The sequence below is a fragment of the Protopterus annectens genome, chromosome 4.part0 (genome assembly GCF_019279795.1).
Source record: "Protopterus annectens isolate FY-2018-M chromosome 4.part0, PAN1.0, whole genome shotgun sequence".
Classification (NCBI taxonomy): domain Eukaryota; kingdom Metazoa; phylum Chordata; order Ceratodontiformes; family Protopteridae; genus Protopterus; species Protopterus annectens.
Window position 1 is genome coordinate 699,942,462 of NC_056733.1, and position 20,209 is coordinate 699,962,670.

The 20,209-nt window shown below is 40.5% G+C and overlaps 1 protein-coding gene across 1 annotated transcript in view; it reads left to right on the plus strand.

Moving 5' to 3' along the window:
* The window catches only part of PES1 (pescadillo ribosomal biogenesis factor 1), a 773,399-nt gene that overhangs the window by 705,305 nt on the left and 47,885 nt on the right, over positions 1-20,209 (plus strand). Inside the window, exon 14 of the mRNA XM_044068668.1 lies at positions 12,847-13,014. Coding sequence (XP_043924603.1) covers positions 12,847-13,014 — 168 coding nt within the window. The remainder of the gene's footprint in view (positions 1-12,846; positions 13,015-20,209) is intronic.

The following is a 20,209-nucleotide window of genomic DNA, read 5'->3' on the forward strand; positions in this document are numbered from 1 at the left end:
ATATTCTGACTCTAGTGTTACCCCTGACTCTCTTCCTCCTGCTCCAGCCAAGCCAGACAGGTATTACAGGGTTCCAGAAACACATTCCCATTTATTCAGGGCCCATACTGCTGATTTGGAAACTATTTTACAGGGGCCTAAAGGAGTTTCAGCTTCCACCTCTAAAAATCCATTGCCCTCCAACAGGGAAGCTAGGTCATTAGAGATGGGGCAAAAAGGTTTACACTTCCACTACCTTATCTATGAGAGCTTTGAATTGCCTTTTTCATATGTTACAATATCAGGATTTCCTGTTAGAAGATTTACAAAAAACATTGGCCACTCCTGATCCTTTAGACAGGAAGGCTTTGCAGGAAGCTGTACATAATACTCAGCAAGTATGCAATCACTTCCTACAGTGTGGATATGATGCACTGGAAGCTTCATGTAGGGCAGCTATGACAGGGGCAGTCATTCGTAGACATGCATGGTTAAAGGATCAACCTCTACCAGATCATGTGAAGGCAAAACTTCTGGATGCACCTTTGGAAAAGAACACGCTTTTTGGTGCTAATGCTAAGGATGTGTTAAAGACCATCGAGGAAAAAGCAAAATCAGTTCAGACGGTGAAAGATTTCCTCCAGGTTCAACCCCCCAGATTCAGTAGGAATTGGCCTTCAAAAAACTGGTCCTTTACTAATCCAGAAAAGTTTCAAAGGGGTAAAAACAGACGTGGCCGAGGAAGAGGCCAATACAGAGGTCCTTACAGGGGCGACAATGGCAGCCAGGAAACCAAAGAAGCGACGCAGGGGTTTCACCTGCCCCACAGCCACAATCTCAATGACTTTCCTCTACTTCCGCCTACCAGGGAACAAATAGAAGCTCCCTTGGCGGAAATTATCTCTGTTTGCAAAAAATTGGCACAGACTGACAAAGGACAGATGGATTTTGGACATTATAGACCGAGGCTACAGGTTCCATTTTCATACCTTGCCAAGAAAACAAGGCATGCCAAACCTACCACCAAACCAGAGGGCAGAGGCTATCAAGCAAATCTCTCTGCTGACTCGATGAAAGCAATAGAAAGAGTTCCACAACAAGAACAAGGCCAGGGTTTTACTCAAGACTGTTCCTTGTTCCAAGAAAAGAATCTCAATGGAGACCAATACTGGATTTGTCCGCATTAAACACCTTTCTCATAGTACCAAAGTTCAAAATGCTGACTCTACAGCAACTCCTTCCCATGCTGGGCAAGGGGTCTTGGCTGATTACTCTGGACCTCAAGGAGGCATACCTGCATGTCCCTATCAGACACAGCTGCAGAAGATACCTCAGATTTCTTGCAGGGCCAGAGCATTATCAATTCTCAGCATTGCCATTTGGCTTATCTACTGCCCAGAGTATTCACAAAATGCCTGGCTTCAGTAATTGCTCATTGCAGGCTCAGGGGATACAAATTTACCCGTACCTGGACGACTGCCTCATACAAGCGGACGACAAATTGATGTTGACAAAAAACTTGGACTATGTCATAAGATTACTTCAAGCTCTGGGATACACAGTCAACTTCCAAAAGTCAAGACTGAAGCCATCCCAGCAAATAATCTTCTTAGGAGCCAAATTAGACACAGCCTCTCAAATGGCTTGCCTGACAGAAGACAAGCAAGAGAAGTTAACTCATTACTTCAAAGGTTTAGCAAAACTCACCCAGATGACTGCAAGGAGATTCCTACAGGCCCTGGGTTACATGGCATCCTGCATTCTCCTGGTTCCATTAGCAAGACTACACATGAGAAAGTTTCAATGGTACCTAAAAAGCATTTGGTCTCAGCACAGCAACAACTTGGAGACAACCATACTGCTCATTCCATGCCTACAAAAGGAATTCCTATGGTGGGCCTCGGTGAGCCAGGCAAACACAGGTATGTCATTCAAGAAACCCAGATAACACAGACCATGACCACAGACGCCTCAGACCTTGGATGGGGGGCGCACATGGAAGGCAGGTGTATACAAGGACAATGGTCTCCAAAGGAAACACATCTGCATATAAACCAAAAGGAAATGCTGACAGTAATGCATGCCATCGAGGCCTTTCAACACCAACTTCAGCAAGGCCATTTACTGATACGGACAGACAACACCACTGTGATGTGGTATATAAACAAGCAAGGGGGCACCCACTCTTACCCCTTTGCAGACTGACAATGCATCTTTGGGAAAAATCACTGAGCCTAAACATCCAGTTACAATCCCAGTTTGTTCCAGGCAAAGACAATGTGTTGGCGGACAGCCTAAGCAGGAATTTCACAGATCCACACGAGTGGAGGTTACATCCGAAGATCTTCACACAACTCACTTCGACATGGGGCAGGCCAGAAGTAGACCTATTTGCCTCTCACCTCAACCATCATCTACAAAAATTCTGCACAAGGACATACCATCCAAAAGCTTGGAAAATAGATGCTCTCTCATTCAATTGGAACTTCCTAACAATCTATGCATTCCCACCTCTGCCAATGATGACCTCAGTATTACTAAAGATCAAAGCAGAGAGACCCAAGGGAATCATAATAGCTCCGACTGGCCAAGACAACACTGGTACCCACTACTACGGAGCATATGTCACACCAGGAGGTGGGCCCTTCCCCATTGGCCTCTACTTTTGACTCAACACAATTTCAAAACAGTGCATCCAAACCTTCAGACACTGCAGCTAACAGCCTGGGAGATCCCATAAGTAACCTCAACCTATCTCTCTCCAAGGAAGTTCAGCGGATACTAACAGAGGCTCGAAGACCATCCACCAGAAAGGTTTACTTAGCAAAATGGAAGAGATTCAGCAATTGGAATACCAGCAAGGGACATGATGCATCATTGTTGAACATCCCACTCATCTTGGAATATTTGGCGGATATGCTAAAGAACGGCCTCTCATATTCTTCCATAAAGATACATGCATCAGCTATTTCAGCTAGATATAACACTGATCCTCCTGTCTTTTCACACCCTTTGCTAAGGCAATTCCTCAGGGGAATCAAGAACATTAAGCCACCAAAAAAGGCCCCAGTGCCAGCCTGGGACCTCAATTTTGTCCTAGAAAAACTGACTCTACCTCCATTTGAGCCAGCAGCTACAGTTGACTTGCAGTTTCTCTCATGGAAGACAGCTTTCCTGTTGGCAATTACCTCAGCAAGAAGGGTTTCGGAACTACAGGCCCTAATGGCAATACCACCGTTCATAATTTTTCACAGAGACAGGGTTTCATTAAGGACCAACCCTACTTTTATGCCAAAGGTGGTATCTAGGGTTTCTTTAAATCAAGCTATTCATCTTCCTGCTTTCTTCCCCAATCCTGAGAATAAGGGGGAAAGACTGTTACATACCTTGGACATTCACAGACAACTTCGATACTACCTGGACAGAACCAAGGCCAGTAGGAAGTCTGAACAACTTTTTGTAGCTTACGCCCCTGCAGTCCAAGGAAAAGCAACTTCAAAACAGACTATTTCAAAATGGATTGGACATTGCATCAAATTCTGTTATTCCTTTCATGGAAAGACTGTTCCAGCCAATGTCAGACCACATTCCACCAGAGCTACAGCCACCTCTACAGCATTCTTAAGAGGGGTGCCTACTAAGGACATTCTAGAAGCTGCTACTTGGAGCTCCGTGCATACATTCTCCAAACACTACAATCTCCCTCTATACTCCAGATCCAGAGCAGGCTTTGCTTCGGCAGTCCTGCAGGGTTTGATTGCCACACCATCTTTTCCTAGAGCATTCCTCCTCCCCCAGCTAAGCTATGGTATTCTACCCATATGTTATGACTGCAGTTGCATTCTTGAAGGACATAGTACAGTTTTGTACCTACCATAAATGTAGATGTCCGATAGACATGCAACTGCAGTCGGATTTTCCCTCCCTCCATACCCCTCTATGCCTAGGGTCCACTCCTATCCCTGTTTCTCTTAGCTGGGGATATCTGTTATGGTGTATTTGTTTTATTGCTCATTTATTTGTCTGGAATCCTGTTTTTGTCTTCCAAATTTGATTACAGCCTTCCTTGGAGGGCACCTGGCATCTGGGGCAAGAAACACTAAAGAAGATTGCGTCGGCTGATGCTTATATACTCCAGCCGCTCTGACGTCGGAGAGAAATGCGACATCAGCCGACGTCGGACCCAGACTTTGGAATCCGGCCGACCGAGGGCTGCCTGAGGCAGGACAACCCATATGTTATGACTGCAGTTGCATGTCTTATCGGACATCTACATTTATTGTAGGTACAAAACTGTACTTTCCTGCTCTGCATATATCGTTCCCACAATTCCCATTTTTTTTCTATGTAGTTTGCTCCTTCCCATTTCTAAAGATTTCAATTCCAGTTTTTTTTTTTTAATCTATGTTACTATATTCATTACTTCTAGTAAAGCTGGTCTAGACTTTGATTTCCATTTTCTAGTAATTGCTTTTTCGGCAGCCACCATAATTAGACTCAACAGGGCTTTACTTATGTCTAGGCAAGTCCAATTCAGTAGCATAAGTCAAAAAAATGATCTCCCCAGTCAGTCCAATCTGCTCACCCAGCATCTCCGACAGAGCGGCCTGCAGGGATTCCCTAAAGTCTGCCAGCTCATTACACTCCCAAAAAATATGTTCCCAGCTACCTCTTTCTTGCCAGTCACACCCTCAATATTTACTATCCACCTGAGGAAAAATTCTTTGGAGTTTACTTGGGGTATAAAAATACCTATGTAAACACTTCCAGGCAAAGATCCTAAATCTTCTAGACTTTGTTGCATATTTGGGAGGTATACATATATCCCTCATTGTCTCTTTGTGAATTGCTTATCCAGTCTCACTTCCCAATCCTTTGCTCCTCTGATTGATTCTTACAATTATCATGCAATATTTTATATGCTTTATTAATTATTCCTTTTTAAGGGCAGCTTCTGTTCTAGATTCTATTAAAAACTCTACAAGTGTTGGTCTTTCATTTAGGAGCCCCCTATTTCTTTCTATGTCTATATTCTGATGTCAGTCCTTGAGAGGGAAGGCAGTCTCTAACCTGCAATCCAAATAAAATTTTGGCCTCTTCCCATTCTATTACATTTCCCTTTCTAGTTATTTGCTCCCAATACCCTGTTTCCTTTGCCAGTTTTTTCCAATAAATTCCAGCCCCCTCCTGCCTATTATCTGTATCCCTGACCGCAGTCATCCCTATCGGCAAAATCTCTTTTCTACATTCTCGTCTTGGTTTGGTTCTTAGAATATTCCCTGCTATTTTATGAATATAATACTCTGTACGATTGTTGGCTGTTCTCCTTAAGAGTTTGCATCCAAAATCCGAGTCTCTCCTCATTTCTTGAACTTCCTTCCTGCCAGCATCATTCCATTCCACTTTGAGTTATAGTTTTCTGCTTGTGCTATGTATAAGAGCTTTAATTGTATTGCTCTAAAATACCCCCTCAAATTGGGCAATCATAGTCTGCCTTGTTCTATTGGTAGAATCATCTTATCCCACTTGACTCTTGCAGTCTTCCCTTTCCAGATAAAATCCTTCAACTTTTTTTTTTAATTGCTGTCCACGACTTCTCTTGTTGATAAAAGTATGCCTGACCTGTGTGTACGACTAAAGGTACTAAAAACATATTAATGGCTTGTATCTTAGTGTCCATAGCCATATAACAAAACTTCCAGTTTCTCAATTTTTGTATCATTTTCTGTTTAGTCTCTTCTCATGTATCCTTACATGGTAAGCTAATTTTGTCTGTAACTGTTAGCAGCAACAAGCAACTGCTATCCGGTATCAGTGGAGCTAGGTGCAGTAATTATAGCCCATCAGCTGCGGTTAGTTTAAAGGAGTAATTCCAAGTGCTGTAATTGTAAACAATAGTTCCAAGGGCAGGAGATTAAAAAGCAAATGGGTAGAATGCATTATCTGCAGTACAGTCAGCACAAGCTGTAAAAGTACATCAGACAGGTAATTCAGTACTCACTAGTACAGTACTGTAGTATAGCATTAACTTTAAACATTATAGCAGTACAGTAACCAGTAACAACCAGAAATGCTGTGACACTAATGATCAGAAAATGTAATCAATAACTTAGTAAGTTAATTTGTTTATTGTCTATCCATTATTAATATCTGGTAACACTGCAGTATAATCTTCACTATTATCAGTACTCAACAACAGTGCAATATTTAAACTTAACATTGTAGTCAGCAGGGCAGTGCTAATTTCAGCAAGATGTCTAGAGGTGCAGGCAGTAATGTTAAGTTAAAAATGAGACAATGATTCCACAGTATGTAATAAGGCAGTAGTAAAGTGAATCATGGCAGTGCAACTTTGTTAAGGCAGAGAGGGCAATGAAATTTATACCACCTAAAGCAAGGTTGAAGAAATTGCCTTAAATATTTTAGAGTAGTTTTTTTTCTGTTGGTAATTTAATTGTTCTCTCTCTCTCTCACTAAATCAGTTAGCATTTAAAATCTGTTAGGCTCTGCACATGCAAAAGCTGACCAATCAAATTGCAACCTGTGTCCGCCTCATAACTTGGCCAGTCAAAAAAAAACAGGCATCCCAGTCCTTTCAGTGGAACCCAAGCCCATATAACTGTTGCCTCTGCTGTCACTTACGGCTGGAATCGTGCAGACCTGGTCCTTGGAAGCTAATGAAGGCCTTTTAGTGCTTTAAGTCTGTAGGATCCCAGATGGAAAAGGGCTTTGCAGACTCCTCTGTAGTCTTCTTGTCCATCCCAGGAGTGAAGTGCACTAACTTGAAAAAGACAAAAGTTAATTCATTTTCCAAGTCCAGCTCTTGCTGATATGGTTTGGTGCCATAGAGAGTAACTGAGAAAAACTGGGTACAAACTACTGTTCCTGATAATTTCTAGTTCCAAAAAGATGTGCCTTGAGAGGTATATCATAGATCTGTCTGAAGTTTCTAACAGTGCTAAATTTCACAGTGGTAACCTTGCAAGCCCATTTGCCTCAAGCATTCATGGTCATCATAGACCGGAGTGATGATTGCCTGCATGCATGTATAGCCAGGAAAGGTAGGCATTTTTCTCAGATTTAGAGCGGTAGGCTCCCACTTCATTTCACTTCCATGCTCTTTGGTTTGTCTACTGCATACAAAGTATTCAAAAAAGTGCCTGGCTCCAGTAACCATCCTCAGCAATTCAAAGGGCATCTCCATTTAACTATATCTGGATGACTGCCTAATTCAAACACCGATCGTTAAGGAACACCCGGAGGACACACTAGTTTGCCCAGGCAAGAGTAAATAACTTAAGACTCTGAACCTGCCAAAGTCCTACCTTCTACAGAAATGAGAACATGTGCCTAAAGGGCATGGGAGCCATTATCCAAGCTAACAGCTTTAAAGTGCACTTGTCCCTTCCCCCCATGCGAAGGTCCTGTTCTTGATAAATTCCACAACCGTATCAAAGCAGAACAAGATCACTGCAAAGATGTTTCTCAGGATACTGGCCTCCTCGATGATGATGGCCCGTCTGGCAAAACTGCACATGAGGCTTTACTGGCACCTTAGAAACAGATGGCACCAGCAGGACAACTCTTTCCAGCATGTCATCCCTCTACTACCATGTATAAAGAAAGAGCTGTCATGGGGGATACACCAGATAAACATCATTCAGGAGTACATTTCAAACTTGGCCAGATATCCAGAATCACAGAACAGACTTCAGGACTTCATGGAGTTTGGGATAGAGAAAAAGAAGAAAGCACGTTCTCATCATAAAGGCTGTGATGGCAGTAATCGTGACCTTCATGGAACCACACATCTTCCACAGACTTACATAAAACACTACAGTCATATGGTAACTCGAGAAAGCAGAAACACTCCTTTATATTTCTTGTGCAGGTTGGCTGTGAAGATATGAAATCTGAGTCAGGACTCAGGTCTTACTCTTAGGGTATCCTGCATTCCTTCTAACAAAAGCTCCCTGATAGACTTGCTAAGCAGGACAGGGGTGGACTTTCATGAGTAGTGATGGAAAAGGATGTCTTTCTGGATCTGGTCCACTGGTGGGGTGTGCCAGCAAGTAGACCTTTATGCTTCTCTATGAAACAGACAACTCAGAAAATTTTGCTGCAGGACAATAACTCAGTAAGCACCAAGAGAAAAAAAAACAAATTCAGGCATTCAAAAGCTGCTATTTCAGCCTGCCTCTCTTTGGATCCACTGAAATATTCCTTTAACAGTAATCCAGTTTGTAAAGGGTGTGCTGCACATGAGGTCCCCAGGAATGAATTTAGTTTACCAAGGGACATAAAGTATCACAGAAAAGCTGATGATATTCACTTACCTTTCAGCCAGCAGTTTTTGCATGCCTGAATTTTTTTTGGTGCTTTTTGACTGCCCCCCATGCTTGCTGACCCTTAAGCTTCCCTTCATGAAACTCTGCCAGTTAATCCCTGTACTAGGGATATACCCAGTATAGTACAGTACTGGGTGAGCCATCCAGAGGAGACAGTTTCCAGTAAGCAGTGAATGTTACTTATGCCCCTTCTCACAGCCAGTCCTTCTGCTCAGTCTGTGCAGGATATACATCTTGTCCCCTACTCCTGTTAGTCTGGCTTACTTCTGGACTGGGGACCTGTGATGGACCTATCTTGTCCTTGGGCAGGGAAGTGCATAGCACGTGCCTTCTAGGAGCTTCACATCATCTAGGTGGTGGCGTTTGTGTTGGGCCCCAACCCTGCCCCTGGTGGTGACTTGTGTACCTGCATCACCACAGGGATTACCGATGCTCCTTTGTCCACATTTCGGTGCTCCCTTGCATGCAAAGAAAATGACTACTACTACTGTCTTGGGTGGCTGCAGCACACATATTCCCCCTGATATCGGCATCTGCTTTTTGTGTTTTGTGTTCTGCATCCTTTGTATTAGAGTAGCACTGGTCAGAAACAACATTCCTTCCTCCAGGATGAGCAGATTGTACCTACTCATTTCCCTTGCATCTCTGGGCAGCAGATGTCTTCTCTTTCATCCCTTCAGCACCTCAGTCACTACTTAAACGCTGGTTATCTGGGTCATAGTTAGAGATGTATCCCTTTGCACCACAGAATTAGGGGTATTGGTCTTGAAATTGTTGACCTGTAAAGGCCTCTTCCTAGTGGCTGTCACTTCTTCCAGTATAATCTCAGAACTAGAGGCGATTGTATGCAAAAAAAAAAAAAAAAAAAAGCATTTTTAGTTTTCTTCAAAGGCAGGCTCACTTTGTGTACCAACTCTTCTTTCATGCCCAGGATGGCAATATAGTTATCCTTAAATCAGTCCATTCACCCTCAAGTCATTTATTTGGCGCCCTCACACAGTGGAGAGAGGATTGTAAGCTCCCTTGATATGCATTGGGAATTGAGATGTTACCTGTCAGGTCCAAAGGCAATAGAAAAACAGACTAGTTGTATGTATTTTTTGCAAATGGTAATGATGGAAGGCCAGTTTGCTGTCGGGCTGTCTCTAAATTAGTTAATCCGTTGTATTTGTTTTTGCACCAGGGCAGTTGAAAACCCATTCTACTAGAGCCACAGCAGCCACTACTGCCTTGTGCATGCGTGTGTGTGTTAGGGGGTATTAGTTCTTAGAAACAGCTACCTGATCCCCAGTCCATTTCTTCTCTAAGCATTATAGCCTAGACATTGTCAAGAGCTATGTCAGGGTTTGCCGCAGCATCCTACAATGTTTATTTCGCCAACGCATCCTCAAGGCCAGCATCTACTGGGTGTCTGTGAGCTGTAGGAATCTTCTCCAGTATGATGGTGACTGCAACAGTGAAGCATATGGTGAACATATTTCAACTGTGTTGGGAAATTAACATATTTGTATATGAGTGAGTGCAAGCTTCCTTCCTTCACATCTCTTATTCCTATCCTGTGGCTGGGGGTGTACGCAGTCACCATTCCTCCTCCTTTCTACTCTTTATTCTTTACATGCCCTCCCTCTTCTTCAGCTTGACATAGAATTTGCAGAGACTACCATCCAGCTGTTGGCACTAGTAGAAGCCTTTCTCATACCACAGGTGTGTTGGAATCCAGGCAGTACGCTGTCTACCCAGCCTAAAGGGAGAGTGACTCTAAGCTCTGGGAGTTGGACTGGACCTTGGGCTTTCTGCAGCAGAAGTACTGAATGTGGGGGGTAATGAGTGATGAACATACTCAAGCATATACAGTCCTTGTGAGCTTATAGCATAGCTGTATTTTGTTGAAATCTCTGGCATGCCTCTACATGAAATAATATAGTTCGCACTTCACCCCTTGTTTTTCTGTACACCTTTCCATATTATATGTAGCTTAGTACTAGAAATGCTTCTCCAGTCTTTTTTGCTTAATCTGAAATGTTATTTTGTAGTGTAGTTTAATTATTGAAAGTCGTTTTAATTGACAGTGCTGGTGTGTTGCACAAAACAGCATTACATGTTCATCTGTTCTGCTCCAGTTATGCAGTTTGTATCGTGGCATTGATCAGGTGGTGCTGCTGCTACTAAGCTGTCGCTTGCTTGGCTGCTTGAAAAAGTGTTTTATGCATTGTGATGCGACGCAAGGTCCTTATTTGTAAACTGTAGCAAACTGCTAGCTATAAATATAACAAACTGCTTGCTACAGTTAAACTTCCACACATGGAGCTCTTAAACACTTCAGTCCCTGACAGCAAATGCAGTATTGATATTCAATTCTGAATGCTTGTATTTCATTCTGCCACACAGAGTGCTGGAGAATTCAACCATGACAGCAGAAGCAGTATTCATTTCTGAATACAAATATTACGCTGCCACTTGATTGACATATGACAATAGTTTTGTCAACACCTCGTTCCCATTCACTCCACCCTAGCTGTCACTCTATGATACTGAAGTTAGAGGATACTGGTGATAATTAATCAAATATGAAATCAGCTGTGGGTATGTCGCACTAATCATTTACCCTAAATCACTGCCAGCTTAAAGCAGGCATTGAGCTGTTTTCAAATCACATGTTAAGGTTTGCTACCAGGCAGGCAGCAGATCTTGCTCTGGTGAGTTATGTATCCCTGTTTAATACATGTCTTGTACTCCTGTTCTAGTAGTTCTAGTCATTTGTGTTGGGCTTCCAGCTCTGTGCGTTTCTGCATGTTCAGATAACCGCAAGACAATTAGCTAGGCAGTATTACCTGAACATGCTTTCGGATTTATTTCCTTTTGGGTGACTTCTCCCTTTTCCAGAATGGAATTTCATTGATTGATTGTTAAGAAATTGTGGGTCAGTTCTCAGAACTGCTCAAGAAAAATACCAGGGTTTTGTTTTGGTTGAGACAGGGATACCAGTATATTGGAAGTGTACTACTGCCTGTTTTCCATTTTCATGGGACATGCAGTGACGTGGCCCTCTCTGTGGCTTAGAATGCATGTATTTGCACAGTCATCAGCTTTGGAAAATTCACAACTCTGCCTTGGGTCAAGGAAAGCAGTGCTAGCACTCTTACAGTCAGGTTTGTTCCCATTACTGACTCATCCATATCATAGGTAAAGCCTTCCTGTTCTGCATTGGCTGAATTTTTGTTATTTCTCTAAGTTGCAGTAAAATGTACACATGTTCTTATATTGGTTTGTATTTTTGATGTTCTAGGCAGATGCATTGTAGCTGGTCACTTAGCAGTGATTTCCATTGTGATGTTTTTTGTCTATTTTTCAAGCCACCAGTATAATTCAGAATATGTCATTTACGGTGTTGCTTAATCTAGCTCCTTTTTTTATTTTGTCTTGGAGCAAGTAAGTATTGTCTGGAGGATTGTGATAGTGTCATAATTGGAAAGATCTGTTTTTATGTTTTCGTTAATTGAGGAGTATACTTGATCCTGTGGGATTATGCCTTTCTGAAGCCTTTTGTTGCATCTGTTCAGTTAATTGAGACAAGTCCTATCTTGACAGCAAATTTTATGGATTACATGGTTATGGTGGGTTGCTGTTCATGATGATGATTCCATTTTCTGTTTCAATTTAGAAAGTAGCTTCAGTACACATAACCCATTTATAGCAAAGTCAGTATTTGATGTAGATAAGATAGTGATTATTTATGGCATGCATTTATTTTAACAGTATCAAACACTGCATCTTTCTAAGCTTCAGAAGTATATCTGTATGTTTGTATTTGCTTAATTATTTATTATTTTTAAAAAAATATTTATTATTTTTGACATATATAACAGTCTCAAACATCTTTGAAGCCTTACTAGTATTTATCTGGACATGTATATTTGTATTTATTTAGTTTGTTTTAACTGTTTTTAGAATGTATTTAACAGTATTGAACACTTCATTCTTTGAAACCTCAGTGATATTTATATATGCATTTATTTACTTACTGTTATTTGTAAGATGCATTTGTTTCAGTGGTATCAAACGTTGCACCGTTTGCAGCCTCAGTGGTTCTTATGTATATATATGTGTATTTATTTATTTATTGTTACTTCTGACATGTATTTAAGACGATCATATATAGCAGCACTTGAATCCTCAGTGGCTGTTATGTATATATGTATGTACATTTGTATTTATTGTTATATTTAGCATGTATTTAACAGTATCAAACCCTATACTCTTTTATAGCCTCTGTGGTATTATTCCAGACTGCACCACAAGCTATAACTACTATTCTTCTCATAAGATTATTATGAATTGGTATATAAAATCTGTCATTGAGCTACAAAAGGAAACAAAAATGCCACTTGAATGTTCATTACGTAGAAATTGTAGGATGTTATCATTATGCTTGGCTGCCGATTTTCACTTGCATAATTTACTGAAAGCACCTGGAACACTGCTCATCATTATTTCCTGGTTTCCTTGTTTTGTTTTGCAGAAGCTGAATGTAAAGGTGTCTGCGGGCTCTGTTAAGATGGAGGATAAGGCCAGAGCTGCAGAGAGTGAAAAGAATGAGGAGAAACGGCTAGCAATAATGATGATGAAAAAGAAGGAGAAATATCTGTATGACAAAATTCAGTTTGGGAAGAAGAGGAAAGTTCGAGAGGTTGGTGATTGATATATATATATATATATATATATATATATATGTGTGTGTGTGTGTGTGTGTGTGTGTGTGTGTGTATATATATATATATATATATTTTTTTTTTTTTTTTTTTTTGTGTGTATATTTTGTCTTCATGTCTAGTCATCAACTGGTGTTAATGAAGACTTTGTCCCCACCCATATTTTGAGAGATGACAGTTTCATTTCTTTGTTTCAGTTTGTTTCTTGAGCTATACATCTCACAACACCTAGGAAATTATCCCATTCCCCACACTACTAGTTTTGTTTTCACTCCTGAGACAAATTAACTTGGTGTTCTAAGCTATTTACATCAGTGAATTATAAATACCACCTGGTTTCAGACTGAAAAACATGTTTTTATTTTCAAATACTATTTTTTCTTTTACACATTTTTAGTGCAGTTTCTCAAGGATTGCAGTATTTCAGTTTAATTTGTTAAATATGTTTTTTATTACATTTTGAATGTAATTTCTTGTCTGTCATTTCAGAAGTATAGTGGCTATATTACACAGAATGGTAAGTACTGCCTCTGGTAAGAGGTAGTGTATTCCTGATAGCAATGGTGGTAATGTTGACAGGCATTAGGACTGTTGGACAGGTTAAAACTTTAAACAGGCTGACATATAACCCCCATCCTCATCCCCATCCCTGTAATGTAATGGGGTAGCTGCCTTCGTCAGATGTGTGCTGCCATGGCACTGTTCTTTAGTTTGAATGACAATAAATGGCTGCATGCTGCATTTATCATTTGTGACTACAAAAGTTTACAGACTTAATGAGCACTTGGATTATTTTCATTTGTTAATATTTCTACTTTCCTGATTTTCATTCATATGTTGGCATCTGCAAACTTTTCATCCTTTTAAATCTCTTCTAATTCTTGGACCTATGTTACATTTTCAGAGCTTTTAAAACCAATTCTTTAAACCTTGTTTTTCTTGGCCTTTTCCAGTACTTATTATGGACTTTACCTCCCTTCGTGTGTTATCACAAATCAGGCACTTAGAAAGTATACCCACTTGAAAAATTTCCCCTCGGGGGACAGACACAGGTGCCATGTATTTTGTCTTTGTGAATAACATAACACTAAAACTTGTTCAGACTACTGACAGCTCACATCTACTGTAAAACATTGAAGTAAACAGTTAATAGTTTAAACACAAAAATGTAAATCATAATGAGGATGTCACTCCATCTTCTTGACATTGAAAAGAGCCTCAGTATGGTCACCCATTTAATTAAAAAGATCAGTGTTTAAAAACACCACAGTCCTAAGCCTCCCATCTCTCCCCTTTCTAGTAAAGCCACATCAAATGCAGGAGATGGAGTAAATCAGAAAAGTGCCAGTGACTTTTTTTTAACTCTGGTTCTGCTTTTCCAACTTTTGTCAAATTTTGAACTTGCTGCATTCTTTTGATCTGACTGAAACTGATGCAAATAGAGTAGTTAACTATATTCTGTACTCTTAAGTCTGCCCTTTTCTGCTTTTCCTGCCTTGGATTGGGACAGGCTAGCATTGGTCCTCATAATGGGTAAGGGAAGATTCTGCACAAGTTTTTCCCCAACATTTCTTTTTCTGAGCAATATTGTGAAGCTTTCCTCCTTGGCCCCTTGCCATTGGTGCCAGTGTTGAAGAGTTGGGGTTATCCCTGTCATTACTGATGTGAAAGCCAGGCCCAGTGTCTGAGCTTGGGGTTGCAGGTGCCACTGAATTTCTTAACCTCATTGTCCTGTCCTGGGGCTTCATTTCCATTGTTGATAAATGTTGATGCGGGATCGTTTAGCAATGATGTCATCCCAGCAACCTCCTCCATATGAAGTGCTACTCAGCATTGAGCCAGCATACAACCTTGCAATATAAATTGCAGTGGGTTTCCCCATTGCCAGTATATGCATTGGTACCAGCAGCGTGTCTCTAATTGGAGCAGTCTTATACTGAATCTTTGCACCTGCTACCTGTCAGAGCAAGACAGGAGATGTCCAAAACCTTTGCAACCTCTGTGCATGACTTTGGGTCCTACCTATATGTCCTCCTAATCTTTAGCTTCCACCACTCAGAAGGTGCCAAAGACATCTTGTTAGAGGAAACACATGAACTCCCATTGAGTTACTTCTACTGATGTGTTGATGATTGAGTAGACAGAATCCCTAGCATACCTCTGTATGCTCCATGTTGAAGGAATTTTTGGAGATGAGTTGCATGGCAGACTGACAGGATACATACCCCAGAGGGGACATTGCATAAGACCTTTCAGTCTGTTGCAGTAGTCCTCCTGGATAGTCCCTATGTCTGTGGGCGTTCTTAAGGTGAGGACCAGTTCTTCTTTGGAGAACCTTGATATACTCTAGGGGTTCCCAATTGTGAATGCAGCCGACCTATTTTTGGTGATTTATGTACATCAAGTTCACTGTGGCGCAACAATGAGGGAATGTGAATGCTCCACATTTGCTGACAGTAACTTTTAACAAAAGGTTTCACAATATAGTCAGACACACTGAGGCCCCAGTGTCTTAAGAAGGCTAACCAGAGGGTGGAGTTTCTTGTCTGTGATTGCCAAGTCATTTAACCTCTGTGTCCACAGCTGTCCCTGGAAATACTCCAAAGCCCCCACCCACAGAGCTTTCCAGGTCATCCATTACAGATTCCAGCATAATAGACCAGTTAGGGAAGTGAGCTGATGCATCCTCCACCTTTGCATTGAGGGTGCTAAATGTATTTGTGCATATGGTGGACTTATAGCAGAATTTTACTGATCAACCGTGCCATCCACTTGCATGATTTTCTGATGGACCTTTTTGAGACACACCGTTGTTTTAATCAGCATTAGAGCTATACAGGATGTGGGAACTGATGTAGTTTGCCTTCATGCCTGACTGAGGCTTTTAGATTTGTATGAGAACCTAAAGGCAGCCATTATGAGCATCCTCCAGAACCCATGCAGTTTTGTTCCTGAATTTAAGGCACATCTAGATAAAATGGGGGGGATAACCCACAAGAGTGTGGGCATCAAATTACATTTGCCATGATCCTCCTTTTCTAGGATGCCGAGGAGCAAACACTAGGGTTGGTTCAGGTGTATCAAACAGCAGACAAAATCAGACTTGTGTTATCATGCTGAAGGTAGTCTCACCAAACAAAAGCAGATCGAACACTGGTCACATCAACATTAGAAGCCCCCCTGCATCCCTCACTGTGTGTTTGTGTGTGTGTGTGTGTGTGTGTGTGTGTGTGTGTACAACACGTGCATGCCCACGCACACTCCAAGGTAACAGAAAAGAAAAAGGCAAACTCCGCTGTCAGCAAAATTAGTTTCACCAAACGGTATTCGTTTTTGCTGAGTTTGACACAGCTACCTTCAACGACCTGACGTACTTCCAAAAAATTAATGGAAGACTGTGAGGGTCACTGTACCAGAGTTAAAGGGTCCCCTGCAACCTTCAGGTTACTTAGGCCTACCTACAGGTAGTTAGCATCAGCAGCTGTTAGGCCATGTATGCTTGTCCCCCTGAAGTTGGGGCCATCTGACCTTCCACATGCCATTTTTGGAAGTCCCTTACCAAGGACAATGGAGTAATGACAGGAATATCCAGAGGTTACAAAATTCACTTTCACATCTAACAGGTCTCACTTACATTTCCACCTCCCTGTATCCGAAACCTCTCTAAAGCATCCTAAACCTATATAAATTAGTTGCAAGAAGTGAGATAGTTTTGCTTATTTAAAAGAGAACCATCCAAGAGGTCCCAACAAACCAAAAATCTTATCAGGATTTTACTCCAGATTCTTTTCAGTGTCAAAAAAAAATAGTGGACTTCAGGTTGATTCTAGAATTAAGTGGCCTCAACACATTTGCTCTCACTGAAACATCTCAGATGGTCAAACTGCAATCAGTGTCTGTTTGCTCAGAGGAGATTGGATGCCCTGTTTAGATCTTCATGATGCTTCCCTATGTGTCAAAATCACCAAGCTGTGCAGGGATTGCCTTCACTTCCAAGGAGAAGCAAGTTATTACCTGCTCAAGAGTCTTCTATTTTGTTATATATATATATATATATATATATATATATATATATATATATATATATATATATATATATGCATGATTGAAATGTGGTAGCAAGTGCATTAGACGTTTGAGATGGGCTGAGGGTCCCCCATGTGCGGGAAGATACATTGGAACATATTTAACAGTAATGAGTCTTATTTCTGTTTAAGATATAAAATTATTATTAATGCAATATATTTACTATTATGGATTTAAATTAAGGATATAAATAACTAAACAATATGTTACATTTGAGCATGTATACTTAAGAAAGTAAGCCTACATGTAATTGTTATTGGATTATATTCCTTTGGAGGGTATTATGGGTTCATTGACTGCTTGCTCTTAAGAAAGACTTTGGGGATTCCCTATATATTTGCTGAAACAAGAGTCCTTGAATGCTAGGTGTAAGGAATTAATAGAAATATTAGTAATTTAGATTATTAGAATAAAGTTTTGCCAAGGAATGATACCCGTTTAAGCTTCTTCTTAAGAAATTAGCATACATCTCAGATTTTTTAATATCAAGGCTTGGTCTGCACTTGAAGGAGAAGTCGATAGACATGTTGTACAGGTTTTATGAAGGAGATGAAACGATTAAAGAGTAATGGAGATGGTTAATTAAAAAAAGTGGAGGAATTATTGGATAAGAAATGCCTATTTTTGTCAGTCACTGAAAGATAGATATTTCTGTAACTATTTGGAGTATCAGAAGTAATTGGTTATGAGATGGAGACAGCAAAAAGTGCAAAGAATTCAAGTATGTCAGAAGAAAGATCAAACTTTTCAGAATATTATATTTTATATCATAATAGTTATATAGTTTATATAGTTATGTTATTATATTATTATTAAAAAGAATTCTTTAGAGGCTTGGAGTCACCTAACCACTTGGAAAGCAGAAGTAGAAGTAACGATGGCACCAATTACTCAAGAAGAGTTAAGAGAGGTTATAAATAGGCAAATGAATCGAAAGACTCAAGTTAATGATGGTCTGCCAGTTGAATTTTTGTTAACAGACTGTGTATTATCTGGTGTAGGGGATCATTATTGATATTAAGTTTTGATGCAGAGAAAGCCTTTAAATTCTAATGCTTTAACATAATACTGGTGTTCAGTAAGTTTGTTTTTTTCAGGTAAGTACACTATCTTGATACAGGATGTGTGTGTGGCATCTGTACCTTGAGTCAAGGTAAGCAATGCATTCGGTCTCCTTTCTGTCAAAGGAAAGAATGTAGTCATACCTCTCCATACTGTCCACATTGTCCACATTTTCCCTCATATTTTTGATATGTTCCTCATAAAATGTTGTTTTTCTGTCAAATCATTGGGGATTGAAGACAGATATGATATACGTTTGAGTTTCAGACTTCATACCCTTCAGAAAATATGTGTTAATGTAAAATCTGTTATTCCATCAACTTTCTAAGTTTGTAAGAGCAGTGTTTTAAAATTATCCCTATTTTGGGGCCTTTCCCCCTCCATTATTTATTGTTTTCTCCACATTTCTTGCTCTAATAGATTGAGAAGTATGAATGTACTGATTCCCTGTGTTCCATCTTTTATTTGCTTTGTATTTAGAGCCTTTGCCAGCTGTAAGGAAATCATATTTAGGAAGGTATATGGTAAACTGTAAAGAAATAAATCAGTATATGACTCTCAGACAAAATAATCTTTATGTGGCTGACCCTGAGAAAAGGATGGTAAGGTATTTTTTCAGATGCTGGATATGTTTGGCAAGATGTTTGTGCATAAGAACACAAAAGCAAGGGCAGTATTAGTAGATAATGAACCCCTCATTAATGACGAAACAGTCCTGTATATTTGTAGCAGTCGGAACATACTATTCATTTAGTTATATGACTAGGCATTACTTTGAGACAGAAATGTAAGGAACTGGTTGAGAGAAGATTTGTGTAGCTAGTAAATGATTGGGTTGTGCCATTGCTGTTGCATGTCTTTCAAGCATTTCTTTATTTCCATCCCAAATTCTGAGGGCTTTCCTAAAGTCAAGTAGAACAGTGGTAAGAGATACTGTGTGATGAAGGTAAACATAGCACGTCATTGGGCAAAGTAATTATTTCAAGGAAAATTGGTGGCTTAAATGCTCTGGATACAGAAATCTGTTGAGTTGCATTGCAATTAAAGATGTATTTGGTTTCCTTGTCAAACTTTGATGCTAAGTGAAGAAAAATGCTTAAGTTAACAGTTAACTCAAGTAAGTTTGTCAGGTAATACATTTTGGATGTATTCTGAACATAGAATGAAACTGCCATATTTGATAAAGCAGGCTATGAGAACATTGTACATATTAGTAGCAAGGGAGGATGATTAAATCATGTGTAATTTTTTTATGTTCTTCATATGGTCATTGCCACAGACATAGCATTAGGGAGCTTTGCCTTGCAGTGAATCTGATGACCTGCCTAGATTTCATAATGAGCACTCTTCCTTCATGGTCAAGATGATGTCATCTCACCTTAGACATTGTCATGATGTTCTTCATCTCACATTGCTGCAGTCATAACCTGTGGGTAGTCCGCTGTCCTCGGTCGGCCCGAATACCAAAGTATTAGGCTGGCGTCGGTCATGGGCGCTCAGCTCTGACGTCAGTGCGTCATGGTATTAAAGCGCATGACCGACGTCATATCCTCAGTCTTTTTTGCCGCATGGTCCGAAGCAGAAGCAGCGTTTGCGAGTGCCGTTCGGCGTTCTGAAATTTTCGTATTCTGAGTTTCAGACCGAAACCAAGTTGGGCTAAGTACCCCGTTGGGGAATATTTTTGTATTTTCTTGCCTCAGTTAATTGCGGAAGTGAGAAAAAGTGAATAATTCTATTTCTTGTGGGAAACAGATACCGCATAGGGATTACCACTCTCTGTATTCCTTGTTTGGGGCCAGAGCACGTAGTCGGGTGTCGCTTTGTGCTAGGTTTAAAAAGGGCACCATTAAAGGTGAGGTAAATTGGCCTAGGCTTGTCTTCGGTAAGGGGTGGAATTACAATATGCCGCCGGATCCTCCGGCCGCTACCGCTAAGAAACGCAAGGAAAAATCGTTAAGGTCCAAGCAGGATGAGTCGTCCGTTCCGGACGCCGGTTCTTTAGAAACTACGGTGGAATCTGTAGAT